The sequence below is a fragment of the Botryllus schlosseri genome, chromosome 4 (genome assembly GCF_051294905.1).
Source record: "Botryllus schlosseri isolate E-star chromosome 4, Bs_hap1, whole genome shotgun sequence".
NCBI lineage: Eukaryota > Metazoa > Chordata > Ascidiacea > Stolidobranchia > Styelidae > Botryllus > Botryllus schlosseri.
The window spans coordinates 22,075,716-22,093,831 of record NC_137239.1 but is presented as its reverse complement, the minus strand read 5'-3'; the positions used below and the strand labels follow the sequence as shown (position 1 = coordinate 22,093,831).

The 18,116-nt window shown below is 40.7% G+C and overlaps 1 protein-coding gene and 1 long non-coding RNA gene across 44 annotated transcripts in view; both read right to left on the bottom strand.

Annotated features, from left to right (window-relative positions):
* Positions 1–18,116, bottom strand: part of LOC145437410 (uncharacterized) — a 183,328-nt gene that overhangs the window by 16,076 nt on the left and 149,136 nt on the right. For 41 of the 42 annotated variants that reach the window (XM_080314660.1, XM_080314622.1, XM_080314637.1 and 38 more), the window contains one exon: positions 13,039–13,346. The exons of the other annotated variant lie outside the window; for it this stretch is intronic. In XM_080314660.1, coding sequence (XP_080170786.1) covers positions 13,082–13,346 — 265 coding nt within the window. In that variant the 3' untranslated portion in view covers positions 13,039–13,081. Of the gene's footprint in view, positions 1–13,038; positions 13,347–18,116 lie in introns of those variants that run through there. 42 annotated transcript variants of the gene reach the window in all.
* LOC145437406 (uncharacterized) lies at positions 16,128–17,869 on the bottom strand. 2 transcript variants are annotated; one of them, XR_013914656.1, is made up of 4 exons: positions 17,552–17,869; positions 16,964–17,067; positions 16,516–16,904; positions 16,128–16,321 (listed from the first exon to the last, which is right to left on the bottom strand). It is a non-coding gene; the product is annotated as an uncharacterized LOC145437406 (long non-coding RNA). The 2 variants fall into 2 exon arrangements; XR_013914655.1 differs by having other exon boundaries at positions 16,516–17,067.

Here is an 18,116-nt window from a genome sequence, read left to right as displayed (position 1 = left end):
ATTTGAAAGTGATGTAGTAGTGAAGTTTGATGAGTGGTTTCAGGCTTCTTGAGTAGTTTTAGAGCAAGTTTTAAGTTCTCAAATAAAAAAAATTTGGAGTTAAATATTGTCGAATACTTCGAAATCCAAAATGCCGTCGCGGGCCGCACAAAATGATCTCGCGGGCCGCATGCGGCCCGCGGGCCGCGTGTTTGAGACCTCTGGTCAAAATGGATAGAGATCATAAAATTAAAGTGAGCTCTTGCAACTAGTGCAGAAATTTAATGATCTACTACTGGTTACGGTACTATATTTTACATATGTAGGCAGTAGGCCTACGTGTATTTTCAGTGCTATTCGCAAAATGATAACTAAAATTTGCATAAATGTAGGAGAGGCCCCACCTATAAAATCAAAGTAAGCTCTTTTAACGGGTTGACTACTGTTTACGGTTTTATATTCTACATGGGTACATGTATTTTCGCAGTTATCAGCAAAATGATAACATTCGCGTAAATGTAGGAGGGGGGCCCTTTAACTAATGGCAAAATGGATAGAGATTATAAAATCGAAGTGAGCTCTTGCACCAAGTGCAGGAATTTAATGATCGACAATTGCTTACTGTACCATATTCTACATTGGTGCGTGGATTTTTATGATTATTCGTAAAATGATAACTAAAAAATGTGGATTGATGTTTGACCCCTCTTTACGGTACAATACCAAGATTCTTTATGGATACAAGGATTCCGCCGTTATTCGGAAAATAGTAATACTTGAAAAAAAACGCGTAAACCGGAGAAATAGTCGAAAAAGCGCGTAAACTGAGGAAGGGGCCCCCCTCGAAAGCGCGTAAATCAACCAGGGGGGCCCTAGGCGACCGCCTACCTCGCCTACCCCAAAAGCCACCACTGTCTGTATGATATCCAACAAGCCCAAAAAAGAATGATTCAACCGAGTTGATAACTTAAAGATGGATTAACGAAATGAAGATATATTTGATAATTAAATTCACAATACAAGATGAATAACAGAGAACATGACCGATAGCCCGCCAATGCCACTGACATGCTTGACATTACGAAAGTACCGGTAGGCCAAGAAGCGTAGGCCTATATATTATAAAGATATCTGATTGATGGACTATGTTAGGGGGTTTCAACGGTTAGACACCTTCTTGTTTATATCCTTTGTATCTTGGGTACTGTATATCGTGCATCTGCGTATTGAGTTGAAATAATAAACCGAGTTTTCGAATTTGAGAATATCTTAGTGGCATTATGGTGTATTCCTTATCAAAATTCGGAGCGTCAGCAAAATGCTGCCAGTACACATATTTGTACGAAGTATCTTGATGTGTTCTTTGATAGTGATAACTAGGGCCATTTAAAGTCATATTTTATTCTATGCATCAGTAAGTCGTGAAATCAATTTCAACGTGAAAACCACGTCACTATGGGGTATATTAAGAAAGTTATAAAGTCATATAAAGGTATATTTTACTTGTTAGGTCATATTTGAGTTGTAAAGTCGTAACGTTGTATAATTTAAATAAAAAGTGCCTATGAGGTCACACATTGCACTGTGTTGCTACACAATCTGTTTCACTTCTGTGCGCTGAAGTAGGGCTTCAATGCTTCATTTGAAGTTCAGTCAGTGGGTAGGCAGGCTAAAAAGCTCTATCTTGGTCTAGTTATATACAAATACATTTGGATTTGAATAAAATAGTATTTACGATGGGCACCACGATAATAAATAATTGAACACTTGGTCACCGAAATATGTCTCCACTACAACAATACTTCAAACCTGATACAGAAAATGGAAAGTTGTACGACGTACGTACACCATCAGAGAGGCTAATGCTGATCTAAATGCCCTTGATTTCAGAAAAGATCCGCTTGAGCTCAAAAATTACATTAAGAAGCGAGTGGATAAAAACGATGTGAAACAAATTATGGAGCTACAAACTTACAAAGGCAAGGCATTTCACCAGCGCTGTATGCAAAACTGCAGAAGTGTCAACCCACATCAGCGTCTGTGGAGCGCTCATCTTCTTTACTAGAGTCATTTTACGTCCAAATTGTCACTTTAAGACTCCAACATTCCACACAACATGAATCTGTACTACAACAGTGGTTTAAAATAAAAATGGATGCGTATTACTACTATGTTGTGTATGTTTTACTCGTCAGTTCCATGAGTAACGTTGGTTACATATACACTATTTTCACATAAAGTCATATTTTCCATAAAATAAAGTCATATAATTGATTTTAAGGTCATATAAAAATGGCCCTATAGTGATAACCAAGAACCTATACTGTTACGAAATCATTAAGCTGGTACATAACATATAGGTCTACGTTACGACTCGGCGTCCCAGTGTGCAGCAGAACGCAACTACCGCGATCGTGAGTGCGACACGATCAGGGAATTGCCTGTTTTAGTCGTGTCGCAAAGTCAGTGTGCAGCAGCCAGCAACGGCAGGATATACGATTGAAATCATTCAAAACACCACCTGGTCATGCACTCGACATCGAAAGCAGGTCTTTATGTACGCTATGTTTGCCAATATTTTACTTTTAGCAATGCTGCTAGCAGGGCTTTGGAGCAGCCGTAAATTTAAACTGCTCCAGCTCCGGCTCCGGAGCTTTCTTCTATCATACACTAGCTCCGGCTCCAGCTCCGGAGCCGCATTATTACCACTGCTCCGGCTCCAGCTCCGGCTCCGGCTCTGAAATTATCGAATGGGTCTGTATATATCAGGGGTGGCCATTCTGCGGGCCAAATGTGGCCCGGGAGTGGGATTTGCGTGGTCCGCGTGGTAATTTCCTATTGTGTTACCGAAAATGAATTGCTCAGATTGTGAACTTGCAATGCCAACCAAAAATTACAATTCTGGCTGCGACACTTGGGATGTTGATGTCGGAGCCGGAGCTACTCCTCAAATAACGGGCTCCAGCTCCGGCTCCGGCTGAATTTTATGTAGAGCTCCGGCTCCGGCTCCAGCTCCGGTGAAAATGCACTGCTCCGGGGCTCCGGCTCCGGGCTCCGGCTCCGGCTCCAAAGCCCTGGCTGCTAGTTGTACGTATAGAAGAGGAATGAACGCGGGAAAGCCGAGATCGCTGTATTCAATAAGGGTTGTCAATAATTTGGAAATTCTCAAAAAATATTTGTATCCATGTCTCATTCTATAGATTATTTGATAAAAACGTCAATGGGCTTGCAATATGATCACAGGAAAGTCGCTAAGATTTGGCTTACGGCGTTTGAAAGTAGCTGCCGTAAAGTGGGCGTGCTAGCAACCATAGAATGGCGAGAAGACTGGCAATCATGAAATCACGGCATGTATCGTTAATTGCAACCGATCGCTAATGCAACCGCAGCAGCTTGTTGATTTCGTGCTTCTCTACTTGTTCAAAAAATTTTTAACGGCTATGATTGTGTACGCGCATTGTAAGTCGGTGATTAAATAATAAAATGAGACACCTGTCCATTGAATATTTTAGTTTTAAATGTAGTTTACGATACGTTAGCAACAATATTGCAGGCATGACATAGATGAAACATCGAATGACTGTGAACTTATAGAACTAAGTATAAATCTGAGAACTACCTCGTGTGATATGCTTGTTAATATAGGCCGGGTCTAGTTTATACAAGCATACTTTCCTACAAGCATAGTCTGTGCTTACCTTTAGACCCCTTTCTGTAGCATGATTGTGGACTTTGACAACACTTGCGCGTAAATTCATTTTACTGTAAGAATCTGACAAGTGTCAAGCATAAAGACCTGATTCAGCCAATCCTTAGAGCACGGGTCGGAATCGTTTCGTGTGGAGCGTGGTAAAATATCAAAAAATGTAAAATGATTACTAATTGGCGTGCCAGACTTTTCATGTGTTGTTCTATTTGGCGTTTCAAGCAAGGTATTTCCCAACCGAATATATATACAGTTACGCCAGTGATTCTTTAAATATTGGTTGCGAACGTATAACATTTGGTCGCTACCGCATTAAACCTATCGCCTAATGCAGGGGTCGGCAACCTTCTGCTAGTCACGGGCCAAATGTTGAGTGCAGAACTCGTTGGCGGGCCGGACTTTTCATACTATAATCCACACTCACTGCAGTATATTATGCTGCATTTTTGCGATCTCAATCATACTAACCACAAAAAGATAAAATGTATTTACGCTTCATGATTCGAGTCGAGTAGTAAACGACGAATCTTTCGAGTATTGAAATTATACGCTCCTCGCCACTGAGAGTTAATTTATCAACGAGGATTATAGTTTCGATACTATTTTTCACTGGTGAAGCGTTGAAATGTTGATTGGTCATATTGCAGCTGCTGCTTTCTTTTTGAAAGTTTTTCCAACATGTGGTACCAAATCAGATGAATCAAGAAACTGAACATTTTCTAAATGGGTGTCGGAGATTCGCGATCTTAGTTTGCTCTGCGTGGATTTCATTATTGAAAACAATTGTTCACTTGTGTAGCCTATTTGCTACCAAAAATAGATGCCATCTCTTGTGCATGTTTGGTCAAGCTGGGACCGTTTTCAACGAGGTACTTTTTGTAATCTTCAAGCCGCGATATGCCCCTTGTATGGAATATTTCCTCCGTCCCTGCCTTGCATTTCAATAAGGTGCATTTGAAATTTTGTGGAAATGTTACTGACGTCCACATCAAACGGAGTACTGAAAAGCCTGAATTTATTTTCTAGAGAACGAATGTCGGAAACGCGTGAGGAAAGTTTAGAAACTCAATTTAGTATCGCAGTGACAAATAAAGTGTTGCAAATAGGTTTGCTCTCTTCCACCAGTGTAGGGAAGTGAGCATGAATTTTTTGTCCAATTTGCGTATCATTTACATGCCAATAGTCACAGTTTTGTTTCAAATGCCAGTATGTCTCGCCACATCTCATGCATCAGTGGTTTCTACCCCTAAAGTTGCATATTCAATTTGTTCAGATGTGACGTTAAATCTACTAACAAAACCAAGTTTAGGATACCTATTCCGCATCACGATATTCTGTGGCGTCAATGATTATATTTTCACGGAAACTTGCTATTTCATTTCTAAACTTACACCCACTCATGCAACCATAACTCCTCGACTTAGCCAGCGAATATCGCAGACATACAGAACATCGCAATATAGGTTTTCTGCTTCTAGTAAAATGTGGCGTAACTGACTTTGATTCAGTTTTTGTGGAACATACTACAAGTAGGGCATGGTATGGTTTGGTATGGTATGGAAGTATGGTATAGTATGGATCGATATTTTGGTATGGAATATGGAAGAATGCAAGTATGGTATGGAATGGAAGATTTCAATCTATGGTATGGAACGACATTTCCATACTTCCATACTTTGGTGTTTTTATACATTTTATCGTGATCTGTGCAAGCTTCATGAAGCGTACGTTGATCGCTGCTCACGTAATATGATCGCTTTTGTTTTGTGTGAACGTGAACTATTGAACGCTGTGTAGGTACAAACGCGATTGTGCAACGGTTTCAGGATCACTTAGAATGACATGATTTTGTGATATAATAATGAAAACAGTAATTTTGATCTGATGTTCTATTGAGTCTAGACACGACGTCTTCGAGCGTAGTCTATCATGTGACGCAATAATTGGTAATGTAGGCAACTCCAACTATACCTCATTCATTGAGTGACGACAGCTCACAAGCATTCTTGATGCAACGTAGCCTACTAATTGCTCAATGCGATTGATGATTACGGCGGTTTTTAGGGCGGTTTTTTTTACCTAAAAAAAAGAAAATTTTGACCTAGAAAATCAAAATTTTGACTTTTTTGACCTAAAAAAACTGAATTTTGACCAAATTTTGACCTAACGTATGCAAATTAGGTGTTTTCCCAAATAATGTCAAAATTGTACCAGTTATACCTACATTTCCGGTTGTAACTGGCTGTCCCAACAAAGTAGTTTGGCCTGAAAAAACGTTTTTGACATAGAAGCAGGCAACTTTGTACACATAAAAAACAATATTTTAACGAAATCTGGCCCTATGAAGAATTCCAGTTGTTGCAATACGTATTATGGTGGAAATAATTTTACAAAAATTGTAGTACAACGAGAGATACTTTCCTATATTCGTGGGTAAAAAGTGCATGTCCTTTCTTGCCAAGGACGTTCAACAGCAGCAGTTGTTGGCTGACAACACTCAAGTTGTGCATACACTACTGGTGACACACCATGTTGCTTCATTCTGACTTCTGACAATGTTATCTATCACAATTTTTCATCATGCGCTTCTCAATATAAGAATGATGTCCCAGTTAGGATATTGCGGTACGTTGACCATAATACCATGTCCACCTATTTGTTTTATTTGACCGTTGATGATTCAGTATGAGCAGACAATTAGCCGTTTACAAGAGTAGGCCTATAAAGTAGGCTACAAGCTGTAAAATATCAAATGATACGTTCACCGACAGTGCAAAATCTACGATACAAACGAAATAAAGACGTTAAAAAAATTTTGACTTTATGAACAATTTTGACAAATTTTGACCTAACGCTAAAATTTTGACAAAATTTTGACATGTCAAAAAAAACGCCCTAATGATTACATTTCTTCTGCAACATTGTCCGCTCCGCACATTATACTATTTGCATACCGAGATATCTTATTGGTCATATTTCAAACGCTCTTGCATTAGGATTATAAATTAGGGAGTGGGGTAGACATGGTTTGAAATTCTCGCCACGTTAACCCCAACCAAATGCTGTACTATAATCACGCAGATCGCTGCAGTATTGATCGCCTGTAGCTGGGATATTTTATGGGTGCGCCTATATTATAAATTATTTTGCGAGTATTTACTTCAAACTTGCATGTGCATCATGCCAATGTACCGGATATGCGATGATATTCTTATGGAGCAGGGGCGGGCAACTTCGCCAGTCGGAGGGCCGGATATATGAAAATTAAGTACTTGGCAAGCCGGATTGCTGAATGGATACAATATTCGCGCATATATACAAGGAATAAATTGTGTTATATGGATGTATTTTATCGACAGCAATGTCACTTCAAAGCCATTTCTCGCCGATAATGACAATACAGTGTGGATTTGAGAACAGCATTGTCATACAGGCGTCGCCATGTCTGCTTCTCTCTGATCAACTAACTCACGGTGCAATCCTTAATTAAGATTTCAAAGCTTTTCATAAGTCCGGTACCCAAAATTAACCAAGATATCAATTCATTAGGGTTGAGTACATCATAAATGCTGATAACGCAAGTCTTCTCGCTTCGACGAACTTACCCGTAAGCTCCACTCTCGCACGCTGCGCAGTGCGCACACCTATATAATTACTACATACGCAGTCACTAAAATTTTACGTTTGAGCAAGTGGTGGTGAATCTCAGCTGACTGCGGCCGCACGCCACATTGTCATGTAAGACAGGAAACTGTCCGCGGGCCGGGCAAAATCTCTTCACGGGCCGCATCTGGCCCGCGGGCAGTATGTTACCCGTCCCTTTTATGGACTAGATAGCAATCTGCTGACTGTCTCATTTTGCTCGCGGAAGTTGTTGAGTAGACTTACACGGCACCTCACCAGTCACCACCGTGGACTAAACCTCACCAAAACAGACTCTGTAAAACTATTACCAGGAATTAGATTAGCATCATGGCTAGTTTAAGCAATAATGACATCCGAAATATCAATAATATAGGTGCTAGAAAAGGAAATATACTTAAGATATTGAAATATTTGAAAGTATGGAATATGTATCAAGTATGGTATGGAACAATGTTGGTATGGTATGGAAAATTGCAAGTATGGTATGGAGCAGTGGTTCCCAACCTTTTTAGGTGACAGGGCCAAATTTAGAATTTCAGAGTACGGCCAGGGCCGCACGAATACCAAGGCAATGAAAGGAACCCAAAATATTAACCGAAACATGAAAATTGGCATTGTTCCGATCATTTGCTTGACGCCATTGGCCATTGTGTTGCCGCGCTCCCGTTGTTTAGAACAATCAACCTTTGCTGGCTATTTCGGAGTAGTTTTATTGCCCTGGCGAGATTTCAATTCGTATTTTTGGAATCAGTGCGACACTTGCTTTCGATAAACACCGATATATCAAATTATTCGGACGCTTGGGTCGCGAGCTATAGGACTACCAATTCAGCAATTATGCTGCTTTTTGCCGGCTAAGCGGTACGCATCTCGGCATATTCAATCGTGATTCACTTGTTGCACATCTATCCGTGAATCAGTTATCAATACCCAGGGCCGTAACAGCACTTCTTCAGCCCCCCCAAAAGAAACGTTTGTCTTGGCCCCCCATAGGGTCATAAAAACAACTTCTAAGCCCCCAGACCCCCTCAGGTTAGATGGCTGTTTACCGCTATTTATCATCTAAATCAGGTGTCCGTTTTAGGCAGCCTCTCTCGACTAATCGCGCGAAGCGCGAAAAATTTCTAAAATTCATGATTGAAACAGTCAATATAATTGGGAATTGCATATATATTGGTATCAATTTTTATCCTCTCTCTGCTCACGTAATCAGATTGACCGGTTGAGCCGAGTGAGTTGTATTTGAAAAGGTAGGACCACTCAATAATAATTAATAGGGCAATTTTTTTTTGACCTAAAAATCTAAATTTTGACCTTTTTTGACCTAAAAAAAATAAAATTTGACCAAATTTTGACCTCGCGTATGCAAATTAGGTGTTTTCGCATATAATGTTAAAATTGTACTACTTATCTTCATTTCTGGTTGGAACTGTCTGTCCTTACAAAGTAGATTGGCCTGAAAAAACGTTTTTGGCTCAAAAACTGACAGATTTTTACATGAAAAAATAGTATTTTAACGAAATCTGGCCCTATGAAGAATTCCAGTAGTTACATTAGGTATTCTGGTGGAAATAATTAAAATTTGTTGCAGTACAACGAAAGATCCTTTCCTACATTCTCGGGTAGAAAGTGCATGTCCTTACTACGTAGCTTGCTAAGAACGGAGAAAGAACGTTCAACAGCAGCATTTGTTGGCTGACAACACTCAAGTTGTGTGCACACTGCTGGTGACAAACCGTGTTGCTTCATTCTGACAATGTTGTCTATACCACAATTTTTCAGCTTGCGCTTCTTGATATAAGAACCATGCAATGTCCAAGCAGTCTTGCTTCAGCTAGGATATTGCGGTACGTTGACCATAAAACCATGTCACTATTTGTTTCATTTGACCATTTATGATTCACAGTGAGCCGGCGATGGTCCGTTTACAACGGTAGGCCTATAAAGTAGGCTACAAGCTGTAAAATATCAAATGATAAGTTCACCGACAGCGCAAAATTTACGATGCAAACGAAATGCAGAGGTCAAAAAATGTTTGACATTGTAAACAATTTTGACAAATTTTGACCTAATGCTACAATTTTGACCTAATTTTGACTTTTTTTGACATGTCAAAAAAAATTGCCCTAATAATTAAACATCTTCGGGCGTATACCCGTTGACAGGAACGAAACAGCACTTCGTCAGGCCCCCTAAACACTTAGGTCTTGAGCTCCCGTACGGTGATAAACCGACCCCCCCGTCCCGTTGTTTGCTTCTGCCACGAAATCAGGATCCCCGTTTAGTGAGCCAGCGCAGGGCGCAAAAATTTTCGATAATTCAAAATCAAATAGGTCAATAAGATCGGGAATTGCATATATATTGTTATCAATCACGTGTCCTCTCTGCTCACGTAATCAGATTTACCGTTAGAGTTGAGTGAGGTGTCTTGGAAACTGTACGGCCTGTAAATAATCATTAAACATATTTGGACGGGCGGGCCCGTTGGTACGACTTCGTTACATCATGTTATTTGTTATTTCGTGACCTCCAGTATGCTATATCAAGAAATATAGAATCGCCCAAACATACTAAACTAAAAGATGCGCACGATTTCAAATTGGTAGTTCTTCACTGGCATATAATTCTTCCCTGCGGGATGGTAGCCTATTTGTCTCGTGACGTTCAGATGGCCAAGACAGGAACATTCAGCGCCAGTCATTTAGGCGCCTATGGTCAATCATACCTAGCCTATATGTATTTTGAATATACATAACGAAGTTGTCGGTCAGCGTAAGGGCAGTCCTTATCGGCCAAGGTCTTCTCGCTGCCGATCGTTCTGGTACACTTCTTGGAGTCGCATGTTACATGGCCTAAAACTTTATGTCTTCGTTCGTCGTGGCGCGGTAATGGCCAACGCCGATATGCCCACTTCTATAAATGTTGCGTATTTTATGATTTTATCTTCGTCGAAGAGTACCCAATAATTAAGGTACTTGGAAACTTGAAATCGCGCAGCGCGAAAAATCTTTGAAAAAGTTGCATAAAATTTCATAAAATACTCTATTATTTATGCTAATTCACGGGGGGGGGGGGGGGGGGGGGGGGGCTTGGGGTGCGGCAGTTACGGCCCTGTCTATACTTATATCTATAGGTACTGCCCGTTCAACTGGAAAGTTAGGGCACATTGCATTGAAACAGCAGTGACGTAATCTTAGCAGTTTACTCACAACTTTCCCGCAATCCTAATTGAAAACTTCAGACTCCAAGCCAGGCAAGAGTATTTTATAAATATACTATAATTTTTTTATAAATCGATTTCCCAATATTTTGTGAGGGCCGCAAGAAGGCTAGCTGGGGGCCGCGGTTGGGAATCACTGGTATGGAGAGAGTAAGGCAAGTATGGAGTATGGAAAATTGTCGTTCCATACCATACCATACCATGCCCTGAATAGGCCGATACCGGCTACGCACCAGTTTTATGCCGTGACAATAGACAATGTGCTTATATCGTAACAATGCTACAAATGCTACAATGCTTTCCTACCCAGTGCTAACTCAATTCAATAAGAAACAACTGGCCGTATTCTCGTGATAACTAATCATGATGCCGCGGGCCGGACGATTTCACATGGCGGGCCGGATCCAGCCCGCGAGCCGTAGGTTGCTGACAGACCCTTGGCGTAATGTAGCCTATGCAATATTTGCATAATTTATTTTTAGTCTCGCTATGAACGATCTTATGCGGTTCCTTCAGTCGTTGCCAAGTATACTTTGTTCTGAAACATAGCCAATAAGTGATAGGCCCATCAATGTTGTAATCATGATATGACCTGATGATGAAAGACGTGTCCACTCCTATATCACACAAGTCGGTTTGATGTCACATTAAGGTTGGTCTGACACTAGACTTGTCTGCAAAGATCCGAAGATCGAGTCAAAGCGGTAAAGGTTTTAGTCGATCCGGTCATATTGGAATTACATACATGTGCCAGACGAAACTAAAATATACCCCAATATTTCCAATTCGCATTACGACACGGGGCTCGTTATTTTCCTCTGCGGCTTTCATTTGATACGAACGGCTAAAGCTGCGGACGCTGGACTATTCGGCACTGGTCATTTTGGTGCCTGGACAATAGTCATACCAAAGTTGGACGTTTTGGCCTACATGCGGCAGTTATTTCATTTCAAGGTTTCATCGCCGTCGAGCATTGTGGCAGCGTACACACAGCACGGAGTCGCATGTTTTTCCTACCCCGAAATGTTATGTCTAGGATTCTAGGTCGTGTATCCTACTGTGAAAATGACCAGCGTCAAAATGCTGGTTCATATAATAGATAGTCACCCTCCCGCAGGCTGCAAAAGCACACTCCTTTATACTACACCTAAAGCATCCAGACGGCTCCCTGCCATATTAGGTTGCCGTTCTTTCGAAATTGCCAATACGGTTGGACATATTTATGCACATTACGGGCATCTTTTCAAAATATGTTCTCTTTCTTTCTAAATACATTATTGTCATCGTTTCCAACACTATAAGTGAGAAGTCAGGAACCAGTAAATCACGCGAAGCGCGAAAATAGGCCTATATTCAAGATAAATAAAATTTACCCCAAAATACTCTATTTTATGTTGATTTACGACATAATTGGGAATCGCCTACGAGTTTTGTACAATTTAAATAGTTCGGTTTCACTTTTTTCTAAAACGTGGGGTCGTGTGCGTCTAATCATTTGGCGTGCCATTAAAAATCATCTCGCGTGCTTCAAATAGCATGGGTGCCGGCTGTTGCCGACCCCCGACTTTAGAGCATTCGGGACTTCAAATATATACCACAAAACGAGCCTGATAAGATCAGACAAAGTAGTGTCATAGTGTCATTGTTAAGTTTTGTATTTGAATTCAACTATGGTACATTCGTTCTGAACCTGGAAATTCGTTCGTCATTTACTTAAGCGCCTCTGCAATACTTCTTGGAGTATTTCTATGCTTTCTCTCGATGAAAACAGGCGTGCGAACTACAACGGTCACCTTCACAATAAGCCAGTCATGTTTCAAACGTTTTTGTGAAGCATCTGTTCTTTTACCACCACGTGGTAAGTGCTAGGTACACAAACATACTCTGTTCTCTTGATTATGACAATTCAGACTATACCGCATTTACAGTATTTTGACAAAATTACTACATTGTCGTTAAGACGCTGACAAAACATTTGAAAAATTCTAAAACTTCCTCAGACCCCTTATTCATGCATTTTTAAAACTGCGTCTTGAACTATATCTGGTAAGGAATTTGTATATAAATTCCCAGAAACTGCCAAATGTACAGACATGACTTCTGAGTCGATGGCATTCCTTGCATAATGCAATATAGATACGTCAATTAGTCATTTATCAGTCCATAACTATCCTACGCTGCCAGCATGATATCATATGATCTACACCGCCCTGCTGTAATGACAATTTCCCCAATGAAAGTGCTGGGAGTTTCTCCATATGATACTTTAAACTTGACAGAATGTGAATTGTAAAAAGTAAAAAGATTCTCTTTAAATTTTGTTGAAGTACAAATTTAAATGGTCTAAAATGGGAATCAGTAGACTAAACAGCGGAAGAAGACACGACCCACTTGAGTATTGAAATATTTACAGACATGCTTACTTCATTACTGACCAGTGACCAGCTATATTCAGCTACAGTAGCCAGGTGACAAACCAACAAAAAGCTTGAACACAATGAGAGAATTTCCGAAATAACGTAAACAAAGCCTTATGTTTGAGTAACGTCTACTTCGCAAAGGAAGGCGAAAGATGTCGAGTATGGTGCGTCGTTCAGCAAAAGGATATTTCCCTTGAGCCACGCGGCTGCGCAATCGTCATTCCCCACAGAATTATTCGGTTCGCCACGGTTCCAGCGAGTCACTGCCGGGTTTATTGTCCCACCATCTGAACTTCGCCATACTCCTTCGGTGCACTTATCGTTTAATCCGATCCACATGGCCCGTGGGCCCACATCTCCGTTACGGATCATGGTCCTTGCAAGAATAGGAAGGTATGAAAGTGATTACCCATTGTATATTACTCACATAATCTTCTAACCTAGGATTGTCAAACTCAACTTGTGTCGCGGTCCGGATTCACAACTTCAGGTCGCTAGTGGGCCGGACCAGACAAATGATCATCAAAATGTCACCTCAAAATCATGCCATTATTTTCCACCAGAATACTTTATTATCTAGCCATTCTAGCGTGTTTACACCATAGTTGGCATAGTACAATATGTTATTAATAACAGAGTTGCTGAAATACAATGATCAGGCGGTTGATTACAGTTATAAACCACCAAGACGATGGCACTAACGGCGACAGAAGTTGGTGTATTAGTATGCTCCCTTTGAAGTAGTCGTCAGCCCCGCGAATGCACTGTCAGCAACAGACGCCGGGAGATTCAACTTAAATAGCTGGTTCGTGGTACAGAACTTGAATATAGCTTTCAATACAACATCCATTGTAGCAGAATATTTATTAAACTTGAAGACTTTTCGGGTGCCTCTTTTCAAGAGTTAACGGCACACTAAAGGGCAGGGGGGGGGGGTAATTATTTTCCTCCGCGGGCCAAATGAGAAAAATAAATACGTTGGCGGGCCGAGTGAAAAAATAGCTAGATTCCCCGGCGTATTATAATTTTATTTCTAAATTTCATTGTTCATAAATGCTTCTCATGCAGTGAATGTGTTGATATTAGGTAAACAGAAAGTGACGGTTAATTAAAAAATATCTATTGGCTGTCATGATTCGAACAACATGATAGTGAACAATTTCGTGACAATCATGATATCACAATATATTAAAAAGTGCAACCAGAATGCTAGCAATCCCAACGGATAGTTTGATGGCGTGGAATATTATATGGCTGTTGATGAGAGAATTGTGAAATATCGAAGTCGGACAATACACAGAGCAACAACTATAAGGTGGGGGGTATATCGCGCTGGGCGCGAAAATTCTTTTTCAATAAACTTCGGTTTCGTGCCACCCTTCTAATGCTTTCATGTCTCCCAGTTCGAGAACCATGACCAGCTGACGATTACCTCTGCCGAGTGTCAGCCGAAAATATTCGGGTTCATTTCAATATGAATATACTGTTCAATTCAATTGTATATTGAAATTCTGTACCTCCAAGAAGCTCTTGAAATGTATATGAAATACTACAAAGCTTATTTTCTTGGTCGCTGTCTTCCGAGCAGTGTGCAGGCTAAATAGCCTTTATGTTGAGCGAAGCTTGCAGTTTTTATGAGCTTCGCTCTCCCTTGACTGAGTGTTTCGTGCTTTTGTCATAAAGACCGACTTTAATTAAAATCCTTAATTTCGGCGACATAATCGGCAAAACTGAAAGGATGAGTTTACCCCTGACACCCCTATGCGAATATTTAGTGGTCCAAATTCTACACCGAAACCTTCTTTGAATTTCAGTTTTCGGCTTTGCTTTTTGGCAAGCCCATTATAATCGTTTATGGGATAGATATGATGGGTCATATAGTAATCGCGAGCACTGATTGACTTGTTTCACGAATTAGGGATTTGGAAACACACCGCGTCACAAATTGAAACACATACCGTATAATGCGTAATGTGACATGTCAACAAGGAAGGTTCGAACTAAACTATATGGAAAGAGTGATTTCTTGTGACTTCAATTGCTACTCATACTTTGCCACATTGCCTTTATTTTGAATCTGGACACGCATGCCAGGTACGTTGGCGTGGCAGCGTAATCGTGGCATAATAATGAACAGGCTTCAAAGTAAACGAATTTCCTGTTCATTTGATACAGCCTACGGTTTTAGTCATTCAAAATGCAAGTTTTATGTTTTGAACTCCAAGCAACCTTTCGCGGGCCGCACCGAATAGCTTCGCGGGCCGCATTTGGCCCGCGGGCCGCACTTTGCCCAGGTCTGCTAAAGGGATTTAAACATATTTAAAGGCAAAACCAAAAAGGCAAAGTATGACGGAACTATCAAAATCACAGACCATGACATTCGCATTGTATCAATGGCAACAATAACAAACTATGAAGTATACGGACATACGGTATTATTATAGATAACTAACCTACGGATAGATGGGCAACACGTGATTCACGGTCGAGAGCCCAGATGCCGTCAGATTTGTTGTCGCTTCATAGCATGAAGCGGCAGGTTATTGGCCAGATTGATGTTTGGTGCAGATAGGATATAGGGCAATCACAACAGGTTATTTAGTGATACCTATTTCTGAGCCAAAAACGTTTTTTGATGCTTAACTACTTCGTTAGGACAGCTATAGTTCCTACCAGAAATGAAGATCTAAGAAGTTGGCTACAATTTTAACGTTATGTGGTCAAAAAAAACGCCCTAATAATCAGAGATAGGTTTTAGTATGTATTGCTAAATAAAGACAATATGTTTTCATAATCCAGTCATAATTGATATGGAATAATTATATTTCGAATTACTGACTGAGGATATCATGTGTGCGTAGGGCTTGGCACAATGATTCTCGAATCTGAACATAATATGATTGCGGTGGAGGATACATCAACGAGTCACGACTGGAGCTATTTCACTTCAAAGTCAGCTGTCATAAAATAATCCAGTTTTTGGGCAACATAGTTTTCTTGCTTTGCATGTTGATACTGCCTAGCCATGCAAAGATTCCTCCTATGTAAAAAAGAGGTAAACCAACACTATGGCTGAAACCTTGACGTTGGTGTGTTGGCTTTTGTCCAATATCAGCTGGCAGTCCACTTCGCAATGGTGACATATCAAACTGACACATATATCCTCAGTATTTATTATTTTCAATATTTAATATTATATTATGTATATTATTCAATCGACTTTCGCTTGGGTATTGGGGATGCATCGTAGGGCTTTGCCGATCTTTTCATTGCCTTTGATTGGGTGACATGATGGATGTCGTACGCTAGCTGTGAAATATCCGGATTTGTCCGTCTTCTCCCCATTTGTCTCTGCAATCACAATCCCAGTCAATAATCTAACGCAGGGGTGGGCAAACTACGGCCCGCGGGCCGCATGCTGCCCGCAACACCGTTCTGTGCGGCCCGCGAGAGTCTAAATAAACTTTTTAAAAATATTGATACAATGCGTACTAAAAATCGAATTAATGCAGGGACTTGATCAACTTTTTCTTAGTGTATTTCACCTTGATAATTCTTAGACAGTGCATCTGAAGAGGCGCGCGCAGCTGAGCTCGACTGAAAAATGCCTCTAGCATATCTTGCGTGAACGTTCCAAGGGCCAACTTGGGCATTTCTTCGATGAGACGATCGCATAGACCCACCATATTCCGTGACGTGAAAATTAGGCCTTCCATTGTGGGTTTTGCCATCATTCGTTTTGGCTCAACACGACTTGAAGCATATTTCTAAATTACATGATGACCCGAAAATACCTCGAATAATAACTATGAGGAACTGACCTTCCAACTCAATAATCGATCCGCAAATTCACCCAGCCATGCAATTCTTTCATCGTCCAGGCTGCATATCGGATAACTAATGCGGCATGTGACGACATTGATTATTGAACCATCTGTTTTAGGTCATAAAATCAAGCCCCGTGTTATATAAGTGAAAATTCGTTACTCATACCTTTCCATCATCAGAACAAAATCAGATGTACCGGTTGCTCCCATCCCTTTCAAACAATTTCCAACTTTGTGACTCAATACACCCGTAGCCAAACTGACATTCATCTTGCATGAAAAACGGTCACATTTCAGCCCAGTGAATGATTGCAAGCGCATCATCTATACCAGTGCTTCTCAACCTATTTCAGTTCGCGTCCCACTTTCCATCTAAATTTCATTGCGTGGCCCACCACACACCCTTTCGCGACAAACGTTCAAACCACTACAGACAATAGAGCGAATAGCTGTGGGACTCATGCACTTTGGGACCAAAAACACATTTTCTCCATAAGTCTGTATTGAGTTTAGTCCGAAAGTGCACGAGCCCCGCAGGCCCGTCAATTACATGTTCCAGAATCATCATCCAAAAGTGGAAGAAAACGTTGAAAATATTGACATTTTTCGACTTGGTCTTCGTGGTAGAGAACAGATCTACAAATTGGGATCTATCATCGTTTCTTAAAATGTCTTCGCGGCCCAAGTGGGCCGCAGCCAACCGGTTGAAAAGCACTGATCTAGACCAGAGGTGTCAAACATATTTTTTGCCTACTTTAGATCGTGGATTTAAATTAACATGGGCCAATGTAAATCCGGACTGGTAAAGTGACAGGCTGCGCGACTCCACGACAAACAGTTTTTTGATATCCGTCCATAATATATCTTGCCCTCTCCCATTCATGTTCATGTATCGAGATCCCTCTGCTTTCGATGAATAGAGAGTTCCGTGTGGCTGTTAGGATATAAGAATATATCGGGTATGGAATTTCGGGACTGTTTTCACATGGTAGGCCTACTAACATTTAATTTTCATAAGTCAAGTAATACCCAAAATTTTCGTTGCGCTTCGCGCGCAGTAGATACGGCGTGACAAATATGTTTAAACGAAAGTATCACAGTAAGTATACCCCCCCCCCACCATAACATTTGATACTATCGTTTCGCAATCTAGCAGTAACATGACGTGTCCAAATCCGGAAAAGTGAACCTTTACTTTTTTAACGTTAGACTTAGACCTGTTCTAGCAGACCACCGTTGAAACTTTCTGGACAAACGACACATTATATATTACCGCTTTTTTTGTATTTTTCTTCAAATTACGGGCATTATTGTCATTG